This window comes from Chrysemys picta, chromosome 10 (assembly GCF_011386835.1).
Source record: "Chrysemys picta bellii isolate R12L10 chromosome 10, ASM1138683v2, whole genome shotgun sequence".
NCBI classification, from domain to species: Eukaryota; Metazoa; Chordata; order Testudines; family Emydidae; genus Chrysemys; species Chrysemys picta.
Window position 1 is genome coordinate 47,477,876 of NC_088800.1, and position 20,087 is coordinate 47,497,962.

The following is a 20,087-nucleotide window of genomic DNA, read 5'->3' on the forward strand; positions in this document are numbered from 1 at the left end:
GCCCCTCTCCGGAGCGGCCGCCCCAAGCACCTGCTTGAGAAGCTGGTGCCTGGAGCTGGCCCTGTACATGCCTCTGCCCTGGGTTTTCCCCAGGCACTACCACAGCATGGACGAGTTCAGCCACTACGACCTGCTGGATGCGCCCACGGGGAGGAAGGTGGCCGAGGGCCACAAGGCTAGCTTCTGTCTGGAGGATACCACCTGCGACTTTGGGAACCTGAAGCGCTATGCCTGCACTTCACATACCCAGGTGAGAGGAGGGGGAGATGTATCCAATAGATCCAGGGCCACTCCACCTTCTGACTGCGATTTAGTGCAGGGCTTTCTTCCCCTACTGGCCCCAGTCTCCTAGGACACCCAGCTGTGTGAATGGGCAGGGACAGTCACCTCTGGGAGCTGGGGAAGGGATTAGTGAGTGTCCAAACCTGGTCAGGAATCTCCCTCATGGCATCATACCAGTGCAGGTGTTACACCTCCCTCTGGAATATCAAGAAGGCTCAGGTGGACATGTCCTATTGATTTCCTGGCACTTCCCCAAAGGGGGGGGGTGACCCCACCCCCCGCCAAGCCAGAGTGGGGCTGGGGAGTGAAAGCAGCCCCCTGTCTGTGTCCTGGGCTCCCCGCCCAGGGCACATAGAGGGACCCAGGCTCCCCACAGCTGCCTGCGCCGCTCTCCCAGACCTGGCTCCAGCCCGGGGGGGGGGGGGGGGGGGAGGGGAGGAAAGGGGCATCAGAGCTATAGCCCGGCTATGAAATGAGCCAGGCGGGCAGCTGTGGGGAGCCTGGGTCCCTCCATCTGCCCTGGGTGGAGAACACGGGCCGGGGTGCCCTCAACCGCCTCACACCCCTGGCAGGTGGAGGGACCCAGTCTCCCCCACAGCTGCTGCCCAGGCTCCCCAGACGGGGTCCCTCCACACTGGCCTGGCTAGGGGGTTGGAGAGGAGGAGAAGGGGGCAGAGTCCACCCTGGTGCAAAGTGGACTGGCAAGGCCCCCCCTCCCCCAGTTCTGGCGCCTCTGTTTCCTGGGCTTGCCCAGTGCTGGGGAAGGAGAGGCACCCAAGGCAGCAGTATCTTTGGCTGAGCACTCAGTAGTGCTTTTATATGTATATAGAACTAATATGCACTCTACACTTGAATCTTTCTGATGCTCACCTATATAGGTGTAGCTGGGCAGTTACCCTGCTCTGGTGGAAAAAAGCTAGGCTGATTGGGGAAGCAGCCACAGCTGGGGCCTCGCCCCAATCAGGCCACACCTGGCCCTGTTATAAGGACTCAGGGAGGAGTCTTGGAGGGAGAAAGACCTAGCTGCCTGGGAATAAGGTACCTGAAACAGAGCAGTGCTGGGGAGCTCCAGCCTGGCATCTCCCCAGGCTGAGGCCTTGTTAAGGGCCTATGCAGGTACTGGGGCTGGGAAGTGCAGCCCGGGATTAGGCAGAGGCAGCTGATCTAACCTCCTTGCTAATGGTGAGTGGCCATGACAGACTGCAGTTTGTCCCAGTGAATGGGGGCTAGATGATGACTAGCAGTAGCCACTGAGGCAAGGTGGGTGTAGAGGGTTGGGGGTTCCCCTGGGAGGGGAGACCCAGAGTGTGGGGGTACTGCTGGGGCAGAACCCTGAGGTAAAGGGCACTGGGGTCCAGAAGGGGCATGAGGCAGGTGAGCCACTAGCCAACAGAGGATGCTTTGAGTGCTGGGGTGAGCAAAACACAGATGCACCAATTTTTCCTGAAATGAGGTAAAATAGTTATTCCCGATGGGCACAGGAATCCACTCCAGTATTTTCATATAGCCATCACTGGCATCACATTTAATGGACAGAGTCCTCAGACTGCTCATTCCCTTTCATTCAAAATGCCTGAACTGGATTATGGTGTCCACCCGGAATGGACTTTGCATGCAGCCCTTGGGAAAGAGAAGAACCTGAACTGGATTACTTTGCTCACATGGAATGGACTCTGCAACACTGCTCCTGGGAGGAAAATGTGTTTTGCATTAGCAGAAGTCGCAGACTAGGCAGGCCACCTGCACAGAATTGAGCAGTGTGGGTAATTCCTGAACATATTTCTATATAAAGAAAGAGAGGGAACAACAGAAAAGGAAAAATGAGAAATGCTGAAGATAAAAAGCAAAGTATTATAAAGACCTGTATTATGCAGGTCAGACTAGATGAACTGATGGTTCTGTCTGGGCCTTATGAAGCATGAGCACTGCTCTTTCCTTCTGTCAGGGCTTGAGTCCCGGTTGCTATGACACCTACAATGCTGACATCGATTGCCAATGGATTGACATAACAGACATTCAGCCTGGAAATTACATCCTAAAGGTTGGTTTCCCTGTAATGTAGGACTTCTCTGTATGGGCCATTGCCATGAATAGAGCTAGGCAGTTACTCATGAAATCTATGGTACTGGATTTTGGTTTGTGTGTGTCCACGGCCCCATTGCCGGTCCCCTTGGTTGTGAACATCCATCCACACAGCATGTGAATAACATGGCTGATCAGACATTCTTCTGAAGACAGAAGCAACTGCATGGAGGGCTAGTCACTGCTAATTGCCAATGCATAGCTTGCAACAGTGGGGGTGGGGGAGGGGTATGAAAATTAAACAATAGCTGGTCACCCCTGAGAACAGATGGAAAGAGAGCCATTGTGTACTCATACTCAAACACATTTTTAGGACCAAATTAAGCCCTGCTACAAGCAGGCACAATGCCATTCAGTTCAAGGGAAGCTAAGCCCAATTACATTTGACTTTGTTTACACTTTTTTTTTTTTTTTTTTTTTTTTACCATTTGCTACAGAGAAGCAAGATGGTTGCGTCAGGATGACAAGCTGTTTTCTTGGAAGAAAGTGGAGGCATTTTACCTTTAGAAGAAATCCTAAAATTAAAAAATGTGACAGTATAAAAGCAGAACTGCCCATGACAGTTTATTTCCCTAAAAGGAATTACCCCGCCACATCCCATAAATGTGCATTTTTCATTGCAAAAAAATCTAGCTACATATGATAATGTACATTACAGTAGAGCCTAGGGACCTGCCAAGAACTAGGCCCCGTTGCACTAGGTGCTGTACAGCCACAGAGTAGTAGCTAGTCCTTGCCCTGACTAACTTACAAGCACGCTCTCTTTTGCGCTCTCTCTCTCTCTCTCTCCACCTCCATTATCAGAGGAACTGTTTCCTGATGCGGTCTTTGTCTTGTTTTCTCAGGTTCAAGTGAACCCCAAGTACATGGTGCTGGAGTCAGACTTCACAAACAATGTTGTGAGGTGCAATATTCACTATACTGGACGCTACGTTGCCACTACAAACTGCAAAATTGCCCAGTAAGAGCACTTGTGAAACTCTTCCCATTCCTTGTCTGTCTCCCTGAGTTCTTCCATGGTGCCCATTGCCAGGGCCGCCCAGAGGTGGGGGCAAGTGGGATCATTTGCCCCAGGCCCCGCAAGCCCTGGCCGAGAATCCTTTCCTCACCCGGCGGCGGTCCGGGTCTTCAGCGGCATTTCAGCAGTGGGGGGCCCTTCAGTCGCTCCAGGTCTCCAGCACCATTTTGGCGGCAGGGGGCCCCTCAGTGCTGCCAAAGACGCAGAGCGACTGAAGGGCCCCCCACTGCTGAAATGCCGCCACCGCAGACTCAGAGCGCCGCCTGGTGAGTACAAGCTCCCCTGCTTTGCCCCACGCCCCCTGAATCCTCTGGGTGGCCCTGCCCGTTGCTGCGGTGTCCAGGCATCTCACCTCTTTCTTCTTCTGCCTCCATCACTTCTTGATGGTGTGGACTTAAAGATGAAAAGGGAAATGTGAGGATGGAGCTGCCAGGAAGTTGCTATTGGGGAGGGGCATGGGAAATGCAGAAATAGTACTTGAATGGGGGGGGGAGAGACAGGTCTTTCCAGAACTAGACTTGAGGGTCTAGTGCAGCAATTCTCAAACTTTATTGCATCATGACCCTCTTCTGACAACAAAAATTACTACACAGCCCCAGGAGAGGGGACAAAAGACTGAGCCTGACTGAGCCCTGTTGCCCCGGATCGGGGGGTAGAGGCAAAGCTGAAACCCAATGACTTCTACCCTGGGCGGGGGGCATGTAACCTTAGCCCTGGGGGGTGGGGATTGGGCTTGGGTTTCAGACATGGTGGGGCCCAGGGCCATCACCTGTCTGGGTGACTCCATTAAAATGGGGTCCCAACCCACAGTTTGAGACCCCCTGGTCTAGTGGAGCAACAGCTGCCACCTGAAATGGAGTAGTTCTGTATCCAGCTGCCACCTTCAGAATGATCTGCTCCCCAAGCAGCCCTCTGCCACAGAACTAATCATACCTTGCTTTGCTCCCTTGCTCAATGTTAGGCTGTGGTCTCATCAACACCATTCCCATGAGATGTCTCCATCGTTAATTCTTAAGCAAGAAACACCATGTGCCTCTTATGTCATTTCCTCCACTCCTACCACGTGCTTCCCCCATGCCAGGCCTGTGCAGGCTTGTTCCCCCCACTCTGCTGCTTTGCACAGCCTAAGGTAGTTCAAACACATGACTAGGGACCCGGAGCTCTGGGGCCTCGTCCCACCTCTGCCACTGATCCACTGGGTGACTATGGGCAAGTCACTTATGGCTTGGTTTTCAGAGGTGCTGAGCACTAGCCGCTCTCATTGACTTCGCCACCTCTAGAAATCAGGCCTTTAACCTCCTTAGGTCTCAACCTGTAAGGTGTGGTGAATCTTTGCACAAGGGGCATGATGATTAAGGGATTGTCTGTGAAGCACATGTAGAGCCTCAGCCAAAGGTGCTAGTTACCCAAGTGAGTCAAAGCAGCACTTGGTGCACGTAGGGGAATTATGCTATCTTTCCACTGGATAAGGTCAGTTTGACCCTGGGACAAGTTAGAGCAACCTCAGGGCTGCTCTAACTTCCACCAGTGCTGGCAGCTCCCAAACAGCCTGCTTCACAAGCCAGGAGCACAGAAACATGTTGTGTGCTGTCCCCAGCCCCACCATCCCCCACCTTGCCCCTCCTCAGCCCAGGGTTGCCCCTACACAGGTCCCATCGCAACCCTCTCTGTGCGTGTTTGGGAAGCACTGTGGTGTCTCTGTGAACACTATAAGCGCACAGCTAGGGAAACCAGCACAAACAGGACTGCTGCGGTGAAGCTATCCCAGGACTGCCAAGTGACAGCAGTTGGTTTGGACACAGTAACCAAGGGGGGGGGGGAATTAAATTATTTTTCTTTACATTTTTCTCATAAAAAACATACTTTGCAACTGGCTCACGCTTGGTCCTGAATGGAAAAAAAAACAACTGTCAGGGAGGAGTGCGAGCTACAGACATCACACAGCCTTACAAGATGGAGGGATTCCTGCCAGGCACTGCTAGGGGTCCTGGGAGCTGCTTCCCCCGCCAGTGCTCCATGCCGCAGTGGGACAGGATGCCTTGCCAGCATTCTACGAGTTGTGGATTTCAATTAAACTCACAGGCTGAAATTCTGGCCCCATTAACATCAGTGGGAGCTTTGCCATTGATTTCAGTGGGGCCAGGGTTTCATCCACAGGTCCTCCAGATCCCAGGGAAGACCAGGCTGTATTTTATGGGGTCTGGGATTTCCAGATTGTTCTGTAGCTCTCTGGTACCTAACTCCCTTTCAGGATCTGGGCCATGATGGCGGTGCTAGATGACAGCTGAACCTTAGCTGGGCTACCCCTCCCTTCACATAACAAGCCACAATAAATTTAGTCAAATTTTTCCATTGAAATTTTTTTTCAGTGGAAATTAGCTTTTTGACCATTTTGCATATTTCCAGTAAATATATTAGTTTTTCAGTTTAGTTTTTGGTTTTCAAAAATTGAAAATTTTTACTAAACACATCTTTGCCAAAAAAAAAGGGGCAGGGGAAGGGCCACACAGGACTTTATTTTTTGGTGGGGGCGGGGGAGGAATGAGCATTTTCCAACCACTTGCTGAGTGCTCTTATTTTCCCCTTGTAGGTCTTGATCCACACAGGGAGGGACGCATGACACCTGACCCCACCTCCCAACCCAAATTCAACGCTTTCAAGATGGTGCTTGAGATGTCCGCTTCTGGGGTGCATGATACAGTGGGGTATAAAACATTGCTCCATTCCAGCAGCCCCTGGAAACCAAAAAAGTATTTCTCAATTTTAAGAACATGAGGGAAATGAGAGTGATTATTTTAAATATTTTTATACTTAACTTTTCTTCAATCTTGGGGCTTTTCTCTGTTTCCAAGTGGAGTTTGCTGATGATTTAGGTTAAATAAAACAAAGGTTATTACTTTACCAGGCACTACCAGTATCTGCAGATTACATGCTATATCGGTAGATAGCTCTATAGTCTAAACTGTGCCCAGCTGTACAATATGGGGCTGTATTTTTGTGCAGGCTTGCTAGTGACATTACAAATCCTAGTCCCCAGCCTCACAGTAAGAATACAGCTGTGATCTGGGTGTATTTTATTATTTATAATCTGACACCAATGCACCCCAAATAGGAACTAAGGTGAAAAGTTTCAAATGCGACTTCTGGTTTTGTCTATGTTCTTGAGTGCTCAGTCTAAGACTTCTTGGGTCTGATTGTCAGAGGTACTGAGCACCTGCAGTTCCCATTGCCTTCAGCTGGAATAGTGGGTATTCAGGGCTTCTGAAATCAAGCCCAAATTGTTCTGCTTTAGGATACCCAACATTTAGCCAAATCTCTAGGGCTAAAATCTGCTCTCAGTAACTGTAATGTTAATAAAAAGTTATTTTATTATTTGTATTGCCATAGTGCCTAGCAGTCCGAGTCATGGACCCAGGCCCCATTGTGCTAAGTGCTGTTCAGATACAGAACAAGCCGTTCCCCATCCAAAGAATTGACAACTTAAGTAAAGCAATGTAACGCCACTTAGTACTGACGTCACAGTCAGAGGGGTTACTCTTGATTTACATTGGTGAACCTGAGATCAGAATCTGGCGTGGAGTTTTAATTTTTATTCAGTTTAAAGGGATGTTGTAAACTGAGTATTTATATTTTGTTTAAAAAGCCAGAAGGGATTAAAAAATACCTAATATGACTGGAAATATTTTAGTTTATGATTTAAAAGAAAAATAATAATCACATCAGGTTGTTTTATAATTTTTTTAAAAATTACTGTTAAACTTTTCCCTGCAGTGTTGTAAATCCAACACCAACACGGCAGGGGGATTGTGACAGGTTCCCCATGGGGTGCCACCTGGAACTGGGGTGCCAGTGAGCCCTCTGACCCACCAGCCTGGGCTCCTTCTCAAACTGTACTGCTGTGACAAGCTGCAGACACGCTCCTGGTCTTACATTTCCACCAGCATATACAGAGGTAGGAACACACCCAGCTGCAGTTACATGCAGGGTCTCTGACTAAAGCCAAAGTAACTCTCAGCTCCTCAGGCGTGCATGCCCCTCTGGAGCATAAACCCAAAATTATACTGTCTTGCACTGTACAGGGAACTACAGCTCATAGATTTCGCCACTTCCTTCCTCAATGTGGAGAGGAATATGCAACAGCCTATCTGAACTAAGATTCCCACACACTTCATTCCAAACTCACTGGTTTAGATTAAAACATAAAATAAATTTATTAACTACACAAGATAGATTTTAAGTGATTATAAGGGATAGCAAACAGATCAAGGTGGATTACCTAGCAAATAAACAAAAATGCAACTTAAGTTCATTATACTAGACAGATTGGATAAGAATAGCAGATTCTCACCCTAACTGATGGTACAGGCAGACTTGTAGATTCTTAAAGCACTTACGGCATTAGCTTTACAGCTTGGGTTTCTCAGGACTTCATACACAGGCTAGAAATCCCTTTAACCTGGGTCTAGCACTTCCTCACAGTTCAGTCTTTGTTCCTCAGGTGTTTCCAGGAGTCTTCTCATGTGGGGAGTGAAGAAGAACAGATGATGTCACTCCCCTGCCTTATATAGCATTAGCATAGGGTGGGAACCCTTTGTTTTAAAACTTGGTTCCCAGCCCAATCTGTGAGGAAAATACTGATATCTGGAGTCCAGAGACATGTGGTCTGGTCACATGATCTTGCAGTGTTATAGCAGCCATTGCTTACAGGCTAGTCAAAACGCCCACAGGAAGGTTAAACTATTCCACAGTCATAGAATCATAGAATATCAGAGTTGGAAGGGACCTCATGAGGTCATCTAGTCCAACCCCCTGCTCAAAGCAGGACCAATCCCCAACTAAATCAACCCAGCCAGGGATTTGTAAAGCCTGACCTTAAAAACTTCTAAGGAAGGAGATTCCACCACCTCCCTAGGTAACCCATTCTGGTGCTTCACCACCCTCCTAGTAAAAAAAGTTTTTCCTAATATCCAACCTAAACCTCCCACACTGCAACTTGAGACCATTACTCCTTGTTCTGTCATCTGCTACCACTGAGAACAGTCTAGATCCATCCTCTTTGGAACCCCCTTTCAGGTAGTTGAAAGCAGCTATCAAATCCCCCCTTATTCTTCTCTTCTGCAGACTAAATAATCCCAGTTCCCTCAGCCTCTCCTCATCAGTCATGTGCTCCAACCCCTAATCATTTTTGTGGCCCTCCGCTGGACTCTCTCCAATTTTTCCACATCCTTCTTGTGGTGCAGGCCCCAAAACTGGACACAGTACTCCAGATGAGGCCTCACCAATGCCAAATAGAGGGGAATTATCACATCTCTCGATCTGCTGGCAATCTCCTACTTATACAGCTCCGAATGCCATTAGTCCATTTTCTTTGCTGATTGGTCATCAGCCCCGTCCGACTTCCTCATTGTTGTACCTGAAAGGCTGGCTGTGGGTGTTTTCCAGAGTAAGCCCATATGAATATTGACTAGGGATCTGTATTTCAAAACTTCAGATACAAAATGATACATGCATACAAATAGGATAATTATATTCAGCAAATCATAACTTTTCTGATGACACCTCACATGACCCCTCTTGTACAAAATGCATCATGATCATGCCATAATCATATCATAATATCACTGTGAAGAATATCAGGTGCAGTGTCACAGGGATTAAGGGAATGAAAACTGGAAATGAAATTGACTAACAACAGAGGGTCAAACTGACTAGCCAAGTGAAGGGCACAAATGGAAACATTCTCCCTTGTGGTGAAAACCAGCAAGGAGAGCTTAAGTAAGATCTAAGTGGTGAATAGATCCTTTTACTCTTCACGAAGCTGATGCAAAGTAAATTCAGTGTGACTACGCTAAGGGGTACTGTGTTAAGTACCCTCTGGGTATGTCTATACCACAAAAGCTGTGCAGGGCTAGTCTACTGGGGTTAGCATGAATCCAGCTAGAATGGCTAACAATAGCAATGAAAACAGCACAGGGCAGGTAGTACAAGCCCTGGGTATGTACTCAGCTTACTAGCCCACGCTGCACTGTCTTTTTGGTTGTTGTTACCTGCACTAGCTGGATTCAAGCTAGGTCAGATTTGCTAGGCTGTGCACAGCTTTTGCAGTGTAAATATACCCTAAGTAATACTATTGCAGGGACAGCTGCAGCTGCATATGGTATTATATTTCCCCAGGCTCCATAACGGAGGAGTGGGTGGACCTCAGAACAAAGCCCCAGAGCCAAACACTACCCTGTCCCCTCTGAACTTTGGATCTGGACCCAGCCTTTGTGGATCAGGACTAAGGCTTCTGGTCTTGCACCACAATAGCCCAATGAACCCATATGTGATCAGTGAAAGGTTTAAAGCTATTACAGGTGATACAGTGCAACTATATTTTTGAGCCAACCAATGAAATAAAATCCTTTTTCAATCACTATGATACAGGAAATTAACATTATTATTGAGGTACCAACTGCTTTTTGCCATTGTATCTGATGCTATAATATATGGCAATGAGTAGCAGAGCTGTTAAAGGACTAGAGCTACCCTGGGCTGATTTCTTCACCATCTGCTTGATGTGACATGGATGGCCCCCACTTCCACACTCCTCTCCCTCCCCTCCCCCCCATGCTGGATCAGGAATGAAAATGAGGAATCCACTTATCAGTGACTCTGGAGAGGCTCCTCTGTGTTATGTTTAGAGATGAGCTCAAGCAGCAATGTTTGGCTCTAGGTCTCAACCTTCCAAAAGTTCAAGGGAATTTGGCTCTGCGTTTTGTTCTGGGCCTGTCTCCAGGTAGTCTTGAACAAAGTAGTGAGAATTGGAACAGAGCCATCTGGGAGCTGCACGTTGCTGTCAGCACTGGGAGCCAGAAGGAATTGATCGTTGGCGTCATGTGAGCTTAATCTCCATGCTGCCTCTAGAGCAGAGTCACCTGATGGATGTTTTGTGCCACCATGCATCTTGCATGGCTCTAGGACCACTCCAGAGATGTTGCACAGACCCAGCGCAATCTCAACAGGCTCCAATCTGGCCATGCCTGTCCCTCCCTCTGCACCCTCCTCCCGGCCTAAATTAATGCCCTACTGGAAAAAAGAGACTGCCCCATAATTCAAGCCTGTTGCTCTTCCTGTTTCCACCCATGCCCCAGCGCTCTCCACTCCCTCCATCTCCCCTCCTAGGCAGACCACGGGAGGGAGAAATCTTGGCTTCTTCTCTTCCCATGGTCTTCCCTCTCTTCTTTTCTCCAGACAAAGGGCTGTCACCTCTGACATGTACTCCATGGATGCCTGGACTTCACAGCCATAAGCAGGGAGAGAACTCAGCTTCTCCTGCGCCATAGACACAAGCTTCTACTCCCTGAGCTAAAGGAGACTCCATTTGCTATAGTAGGGCTTTTATCAGATCTGGGCCTCCAGCCACTAGGCAGAGCCATGATAATACTCACTCAAAGCAGTTCTGATGCCATCCACTAAAGGGTAGTGGTACACAGACACACTGTGTACATGGGCAATTTGCAGCTGGTACCAATCCCCCTGGTTTCAGCATGCCTGCAGAGCAGCGATAGGCAAAGCTTGAGAGGGCTGATACAAGTAAACAGCCACAAGTGCAGCAGAACCGCTGCAGTCTGGAAATATGCTGAGAATCTCTCCCAAGATGTGGTTTCCACTAGGTCGTAAATCTGGTGAGCAGAGTCCTCGTTTTGCTTTTGATCCCTGCCAGAAAGCAGGATGCACAGAGGCCAGGAGGAAATGTAAAAAGAAAAATGTTAAACCTCAAGTTCAAAAAGGTTGGGTTAAGTGCTGGGTGAGGCTTGGGGCCTATTGTTACTTTAGCTGCCGTCTAAGAAACCTTCAGGGCCCACCCTTCACAGTTAAGTCGCATGATTTGTCTCATAAACAAGGCTGGTGTGGGTCATATTGGAATTCTACTCCTGGCCTAGACCTGGGGTGCTAGAGCTTGCAGCATGTCCACTGTCTTCCTGCCCAGTGTGCATTTCCATGGCAATGGGAACACAGCCTCGAGGCTGCCCAATCAACAAACACACACAAAGCCCTACCTAGAAACCGCTGCAGGGCAGTGCCCCATCACTACATCATCACAGTCTATCTCAAAGCAGACCAGCGCAGCTTGGGTGGGGCAACGGGGTCGATGAATTTGGGGTCCACCAGGGATTGGTGGGTAGCTGAAACCTGTGCTCCAGTGTCTCTCCATGCAGTAATCTTCCTTTTGCCCACACTCACAGTTTCCCTTCGCTTTGGGGGTATTTGTGAGGTATCTGGGCCTGAAGACTCTCGTGGGACCCTGAGGTGATGAGCTGCAGTCAGCTGGTGTTCTTGGGGCAGTTGGCCTTCATATGCCGCAGCTCATTACATTTGAAGCATCACACAGCTAACTGTGGGCTGGGGTGAGGTGGGTGGTTGGAGAGTAGGGTGGTGGAACGAGAAGTCATCTGGGGTTTCCCTGGCTGTATGGAGGGCTGTTCCTTGTGAGGTGGGGGCCTTGGGCTGACTGCGATGGTGGGGTGTTGTCTCAGGTTTCCCCTTCTATTATCCACACCAACTGCTACTACCTTTCTTCTTCTCCGCCACCTCCACCAATTTGGCTCTGATCTCCCCTGCTTCTATTAAAGTTTTGGGTTTCCCATTAGGATGTACCTTTCTATTTCCTCAGGAACAGCTTCTAAGAACTGCTCCATTTGGATTAGGAGAGACAGATCTTCCAGAGACTTAATATTTGCTCCTGACATCCAGGCATCCCAATTTTTTACAATGTGGTAGGCGTGTCGGGAAAATGCCACCTCTGGTTTCCACCTTAGAGCTCTGAACCACTGACGGGCATGCTCGGGTGTTAGTCCCATTCTAATTCTGGCCTTGTGTTTAAAAAGTTCGTACTTGTTCATGTGTTCTTTAGACATTTCAGCTGCCACCTCTGCTAAGGGTCCACTGAGTTGTAGCCTTAGCTCCACCATATACTGATCTGTAGGAATGTTGTACCTAAGGCAGGCCCTTTCAAAATTTTCTAAGAAGGCCTCTGTATCATCACCTACCTTGTATGTGGCAAATTTTTTGGAATGGGGAGCGGTACCTGGAGGAGGATTGTTAGGGCTACCTGATTGATCCAGCTTAGCCTTTTCTAGCTCTAAGTGCTTCAGCTCCACTTCCAAACGCTTCTCCTCCTCTTCCACCTCCAAGCGCTTCATTTCCACTTCCACCTCCAAGCGCTTGTCTTCCGCTTCCAAGCGATTCATCTCTAGGAAGAAACTCCTTTCGTCCTCAGCTAGAACTCGGCCTGAGTTAAGGGCATCCCTCCATCCTGGCACCGGGATTTCAGTTGGAGGAGGGCTGACCCTTCCCTTCTGGGACATCTCCATTACCCCATCCCCTCCCTGCATTTCTGTCATGGAGCTGGATGTCTGGGGTTCATCTGGGTCTGTCTTCTCTGTGGCGTGCCACTTTGGGAAGACTGGTTTCTCTAGGGTTTCAGTGCCCGACCGCAACCTCATGCACAGGGCTGCCCTACTCTAGCCTAGCTATTTTGTTGCCACGAACCTAGGGGAAAAAATAAAATAAACTGCTTGTTGGACTCCCTGGCTTGGCAGGCTGAACCCTTTGCATGCCTGTTCTCTCTCAGGCAAGAAAGAAAGAAAGAAAGAAAGAACTCCCTGGCTTTGCAGGCTACCAAAAGGAAAAATGTGTCCTTTTAAAATGCTGAGATCTGTGCTTCTGGTTCAAAATGATCCCACCACTCTGCCACCATGTCAAAACTGATTCCTCTCTCTGGCACTTCGAGTGCAGAAGGTGGGGGCCCTCAAGGATTCTAAAAATTAATACTGGCCATTCCAGGCTTGTATTAAACTCCCAAGATTACAGCTTCTCTCTGACCTTGGATGGGTAGATGCTGCAACCACACAAATGCAAAAAAAAAAAATAAAAAAAAAAACTCTTTGAACCCAGGAAGGCACACTTGGGAAATACTCCCTGTGGGATACCCTCAAGCTCTTTCACCCCACTCCCGGGGAAGAGCTGAGAAAAAAAAAAAAAGGAAATCAGCTGTTGCCACTGGCTAATTAAACAACATATGCACAAACCTCTTAGGACACAACAACCCAGTCCTGTTCTTAAAAAAGGTACAGTCTATTAAAAACAAAAAGAAAGAAAATACATCTGGAATTTAGGCTATTGCTAGATTTAAAAAGAGCAAATATAATAATTGAGCATCAAGAATGGTTTTCTTAAGGTCCATCCTAAAGATTATGAGCAAAACAAAAGCACCTAGGGTTAGCACAGAGGAGTCCACAAGCCATACAGAAATAAAAGGGATAAACCTAATCGCATCTTCCTAGACATTTCCTGATCTACTTACATATCTGGGGGTTCAAATAAGTCATTCTAGGTATGATCTGGTGATTTTCATACCTGGCCCACAGCTTTTTACGGCATAGCGCTAGTCCTGTTGCTCATCTCCGGGAGAACAACCATAGATAGACCGACAAAAGAGGAGTCTTGTTTCAATTTTAAAAAGTTCTAGCCTTCCCATTGGCTTTTTTGGCCAAGTGTCACTTCCTTTTACCTATGCATGCAGTCAGACTTTTTAACCCTTTACAGATAAAGCAAGTAATGAACAGCTACCAAGAAGGATTTTATAGCTAGCTGGCTGGCTGGGTGTCCATAAAAGGGAGCTTCCCCCCCCCCCCCGCCTTCATTTATTACAGAATTGCTGAGCAGGAAATGGTTTTTCCCATCCCACAATCATTTTTGAATGTTTTACCATGCTGCATAGGGATGAAAAGTCAAGAGCTTGAAAATATCTGCAAACCAATAACCCCCCCACCCCCAAATTGGATCAATCAACTGATTTCTTTAGCTAGTTTTGAAACATTTTGACCGTTTAAATCTTTTCTAAGTATAAAATTAACTACAATTTTGAAACCAAAAATAATTTTGAACCAAAAAATGAAGCTTTTCATTTAAAAAAAAAGATGAAATAGGACCATTTGGAAACATTTTTCCTCCAAAGCAGGAGATTCATCAACACCAGCCATTGCTTGGAAACAATTTTGGTTTCACTACCTTGCCATTTTTCAATGCCAAACATTTTGTTGGAAAATGCCCACCCGGCTTTAGTTCCAAGGCACCATTTTGCCCGCTGGCTTCTCAGAGTAGCACTGCACTTTAAGGGCACATCCCTCTCCAAATGTAAGCTCTGACCTTACATTGAGGATACCAAAGAAGCCATCTTATGTTCCAGTCTTTAGGGAAGGTAAAGTCACTGGAGCGCTTGGCAGGCAAGTAGAGGGAAAACCAGAAACCCTACCTCTCTGAGACCCCTGCAGCAGCAGCAGCCAGAGCAGGTCTCTTTGGAATGTAAGGTACCAGCAGTAATGGTGAGGTTTAGGACTAACAAGGAGCCCAGATATGCTGTGCACCTGGGAGGCTGCCCCTTCCCAACCCACCTTGCTGCCTGTGATGACTTGTTTCAAGAACCAACTTGTCCCTGAGGTAAAGGCAGGGCCGGCTCTAACTTTTTTGCTGCCCCAAGCAGCAAAAAAAGCGCCCCCCCGCCGAGCCCCCCCACCCCGCCGCGCCCCGCGCCGCCCCCCCACCGAGCGCTGCGCCACCGGAACCCCCCCTCCCCCCAAGCGCAGCGCCCCGCACCGCCGGAGCCCGCCCCCCGCCAAGCGCCGTGCCGCCGGAACCCCCCCCCGGAATGCCACGCCGTGCTGCCCCCCACCACCCCAAGATTGGCCGCCCCTTACCAGGTGCCGCCCCAAGCATGTGGTTGGTTGCCTGGTGCCTGGAGCCGGCCCTGGGTAAAGGCCACAAGCAAACCATATTCCTACAGACTCCTCAAGCATGTCTTTCCTCTGCCTCCCCCCAACTGGAGACCCAAGCAACCTCCCAGATGGGAGCCAAGGAAATGGAATCCTTGAAAAACAAAGACCTGGGAAAGCAGGTCAAGGCAGAGTCAGACAGGAATGACTGGTATGTGGCAGCCCTTCAACACATTCCTCCCACTCTTAACTCTTCGCTGGCAGGAGGCACAGGAGCGCTAGCCAGGGAGGCTGCTGCTGCACAGCCACAGGCCTACACTGCTGCTGCTGTGTCGGTGGGAGGCCAGGGAAGGCGACTGCCTTGCTCGGCACTGATAGCACTCGCTGGACAGGTACTAGTAACTGGCTTGGTAGAGGGAGCAGCTCTCTACCAGCAGGTAGACTGCAGCCAGGAACAGCGGCAAATGTCATCCATGCAGCTCCAAACAGGTCCTGCTATTCCAGGCCTGGGCCCCTCAGACAGCCCTGGCAATGTCCTCCTCCCCCCTTTCAGTGATTCCTGACAGCCCTCCCCAACCCGGTGATGCCCCTCAGTCCCAACCTGCAGCCTGACCTCCACTCCTGGCCAATCATACACAGCTCTGCCAGTGCCCCTCAGCCCAGCTCCCATCTCCCCTTGCTATTCCAGTTCAGGGAGCCTGGTACTCCATAGAGCCAAGCAAACCTACTTAGCTCAGTCCTAAGCGATTCCACCCCCTGTTCTTCAGCCCCCCATGGTCTTGTCTCCTGGTCTCCCCATGGCCCCCACAGCCCCTCACTGGGATCACCAGTCTGGCTGCATTGCTATGGCATTTGTGCTGTGCCAGCTGCAATGGGACTCCCCAGAAGTTGTGTCTCCACTTGGGGTGGGCACATTAATCCTCTGAAGTGCTTGTGTGCCCATCTCCCAAGGGCTGCGACCAGCTCCTGGGCTGCTGTGGGAGTCCACAGCCCCAGTCGAGGAGGAGAGATGATGACGAGACCGTAACTAACTGTTGAACTCCTCGCAGAGGACTGAGCCCTCCTACCTCTTGCCCCAGCCAGTGGAGTTATTCATGGAAACACCCTGGTTCTTCCACAGCCCAGTCTTCACATCACATAAGCACCCTGCCTGGGAGGCGCTGGCAGGGGCGTAGCAGCATTTGGCTGGGCTCCCAGACAATGCACCTCTCCTCCCAGCCTGAGTCATGGGTTTTAAGACCAGCAGGGCCCACTGCGATCATCTCATCCACCCTCCTTCAGCGCCAGCCAGAGAACCTCGCCCAGTGACTCCTGCAGCCAGCCCAGAACAGCTGCTTGAGCTGGCTGCCTGCTTCCTTCCCACAGAGGGGAGGGATAGCTCAGTGGTTTGAGCATGGGTCTGCTAAACCCAGGGTTGTGAGTTCAATCCTTGAGGGACCCCCGGGGGGCAAAAATCTGTCTGGGGATTGGTCCTGCTTTGAGCAGGGGGTTGGACTAGATGACCTCCTGAGGTCCCTTCTAACCCTGATATTCTATGATTCTATGAAACGATCCATGTCCCAACAACCACCTGCTTGGAGCCTCCCAGACCCTTTTTTTAGTGGCCCTCTTACCCCTTTCCCAATGCCCTATGGTGCTGTTGCCCTTTCTTCCTCCCCCCCACCCCCAATTTACAGACCTTGGTGGCATGGCTGGGGAGCAGGTGGCTCTGTCACCTGCAGGTTCAGGTGAGCAGCCAGCAGCATTGGGGCTACTCTTGAAAAGGCTTCAGCAATGGTCATTGCTGCTCCTTAATGGGCCAGAGAGGTCTGTACATAGGGACATAAAACCCCTTCTCCCCTCAACAGGGCTGAATACTCAGCCAATGCTGCGGCAGGAGGCAGTGCAGACTAGTGGCTAGGGCACCAGGCTGCGATCTAGGCACCTCTGCTGAGGGACCGTGGACAAGACACTTCCCCTCCCCTTTGTCTGTCCTGCCTATGCAGATTGTAAGTGCCTGGAGACAGGGACTGCACCTAGCGCAATGAGATGCTGATGGTAGTTGCAGCCTCTAATATAAATTCCACAGTCCTCTGCAGCCCCTGCCAGAACTAGCCCAGGGCAGGCCAGCCAATCCTGACCTCCAGCAAGGTAGTGACAGCAAAGCAATCATTGTGACACCTGTTTTCGGAACTCAGGTGGGCTGCTGGGACATGCAGTACTGGCCCATGTGAAGCAGAGAAAGCAGGGCCAGTGGGAGTTGGTCTAAGGGGAAAGCAGAACAAACAGTGATGTGTCATTTCCATAACGCAGGGCAGCTCTCAGCATCCCAGAATCTCCAAGCTGGCCAGCCGGCTTTGCTCTCCTTGCGACAGAGCTGCACATGCAACAGGAGCACTCCAACCCTGGAGTTTACTGGTTTAACCCTTGAAAAGCTGGCCCTCTGCCAGCAGGCTGACACTGCAGCCTGTGAGTATTTTCTCACCACAGCCAGTCCATGAGTGCCTAGAGGGCCCAGCCAATAGCAGGGTAGGTCTTGGTGGCTAAAGAGCAAGCGAACCAGGGAGGTGAAGCGATTGCCCAAGCAATCGCATGAGCGAGGTAGCACAGCTGCAAATAGATGTCAGGGCTGCTGAGTCCCAGGGCAAGGCCCTAGCAACTAGACTACGCTGCCTCATTTCAGGTTTTGTAGACAGGCTACATAATGGTGCTAGTGAGGGCTAGCCACTCCTGTGGTTTGGGGAAAGGCCCCTGCAGCACTTCTTCCTGCTGCCACAAACCCAGGCAGCCAGTTTTCCTGGCCCCATCAAGAGGTAGGCAAGCCAGCTGCGAGAACCTGGCTACTGGGACAGGACGTGTGGAGGTGTGTGGGTACAAGGAGAGTCAGGGCTGGGCCCAGCCCTAGAGTAAGGAGGACTTGGTGGCTGGCTTGGGATTAGGAAGGGGCAAGGGCTGAGGAAGTGTTGATAAGGGGGTCACATTTCCGGGGATTGTTTGATTTATCCCCCCTCCCCTCCAACAATGGGGCAGTTGGAAAGAAAAGGCAGTTGTGAGCAGAGATCCCTCACTCCACGTGTCAACCTACTGCAGAACTTTTATGGGCAAGTGGTAAACCTCAGTGAGGGTAGGGCTGTGGAAGGAGACTGCACCTGACCGTTAACTGTGGCAGCATGAATTAGTGCTGCTCCTGAAGAACAAGCTACCCATCACGTAACACCAAAGTTAGCGTGGTGTTTGGAACTGACACAGGCAGGAACCATGGGTCCTCTCTGCACCAGCTCACTGTGCAAGGAGGAAGGTGGGGTTGGGGCTAATGCTAAGAACTGGCACTCAAGAGACCTGCTTTCCATTGCCAGCTCTGCACCAGGCTCCCAACCATACTCTCGGGTACAGCATTTCACCTTGCTGGGCTGAAAGTTTCCTATGCCATTAAATGGGGATAGTAAATGAGCTATGTGAGAACAACACATCAGAGTCCCTAGTGCTGCCCCACTAGACTCATCTGATCTATAGCCAGGGCTGAGCAGTGCTCCTGCTGACCTCAGCATCCCCTCCCACTTCTGGCTGAAGAGCCCACAGCACTTGCCTGCCATTAACCCTCCTGGCCTCCCAAAAAAACAATGAAATGTTAGTGCATCTACTTTAGACAGAGGGAAACAGATGTAATTGAGCTGGTCCAAAGACACCCAGCAATCACCAAGGGTGAACAAAGGGAGTTCCCATTCCCTGCTGTCTGTTCTCATTCTTCGACTGCATTAAACTCACTGTGATATTCTATACCTTGAGGGAGCTTACCGTAACCCCCATTTTCCTCATTTTCATATAATTGTGATCTTACATATAAAGCATGCCTTGTAAGGTTATGATCTGCTGAAAGACATTTCTCTGTCCATATATGTGTATCATTAATACATATGAAGTTATGAGAATTGTGTTGTATGGTGGTCACTAAAACATGCTGTAAGTTGGGGAAAGTAACCAACACCAAGACGGGGTGTGAAACAACCCATCAACAGCCATTGTCCAGCAAGGGAGCTACAATGCAATGACTCACCTGCATGAGGCCACACCAGAGGAATTGCTCAACCTTGCTTGGAGAGACTCAGCAATGCCCCCCAGACACACCTGGACTTGTGCTCCCCAAGCACATGGACAGAGTATAAAACAGACAGAGTGGACACATACTGGGCCCTTCTCCTGCCCCCACCTTCGCTGCAAGCAACTAAGACACTGAGAAGAAGACAAGACTCCAACAGAGGAGATTGGCCCAGGTTTAAGGAACAAACTTGTATATTAAGGACTGCAATATCCAATGGGGTGAGAAAAACTGCTTAATCTAGATGTTGCTCAGTCTAATAGGGTTGAGAGTTTAGATTGCATGCTTATATTTTCTTTTCTTGTGGTAACTAACTCTGGCTTTTTGCCTATCACTTAATATCACTTAAATATATCTTTTATAGTTAATAAATTTGTTTGTTTATTCTACCTGAGGCAGTGTGTTTGGTTTGAAGTGTGTCAGAGAGTCCCCTTGGGATAACAAGCCTAGTAAATATCAATTTCTTTGTTAAATTGACAAACTCATAGAAGCTTGCAGCATCCAGCGGGCATAACTGGACACTGCAGGACAGAGGTCCTTGGGTTGTGCCTGGGACTGGAGGTATTGGCTAGTGTCATTCGGTTGCACAATCCACGGAGCAGCTTACATGCCAGAGCCTGTGCATGAACAGCCCAGGAGTGGGGGTTCTCACAGCAGAGCAGGGTAAGGCTGGCTCCCAGAGTCGAGGATTGGAGTGACCTAGCAGATCACCAGCCCAGATAACACAGAGGGGAACACACACCCACACCCACTACATATTGCGTTCTTTCTTACAGCAGACAGAGTTCCCTGCTGCCAGAGTGACCTTCGGCAAATCACTGAGCTGCTCTGTGCCCCACCTGTACAAAGGGAAGAGCAGCACTGTCCTACCTCA

At 49.6% G+C, this 20,087-nt stretch overlaps 1 protein-coding gene across 3 annotated transcripts in view; it reads left to right on the top strand.

The window, feature by feature from the left end:
* LOXL1 (lysyl oxidase like 1) overlaps positions 1–19,602 on the top strand; it is a 50,912-nt gene extending 31,310 nt beyond the window's left edge. Inside the window, exons 4-7 of one of the 3 annotated variants that reach the window (XM_005290509.5) lie at positions 94–250; positions 2,228–2,323; positions 3,210–3,325; positions 5,973–19,602. In XM_005290509.5, the coding sequence (XP_005290566.1) occupies positions 94–250; positions 2,228–2,323; positions 3,210–3,325; positions 5,973–5,979 (376 nt within the window). In that variant the 3' untranslated portion in view covers positions 5,980–19,602. Of the gene's footprint in view, positions 1–93; positions 251–2,227; positions 2,324–2,801; positions 2,912–3,209; positions 3,326–5,972 lie in introns of those variants that run through there. The other 2 variants (XM_005290510.5, XM_005290511.5) reach the window with 2 other exon arrangements.
* Positions 19,603–20,087: the final 485 nt, after the last annotated feature.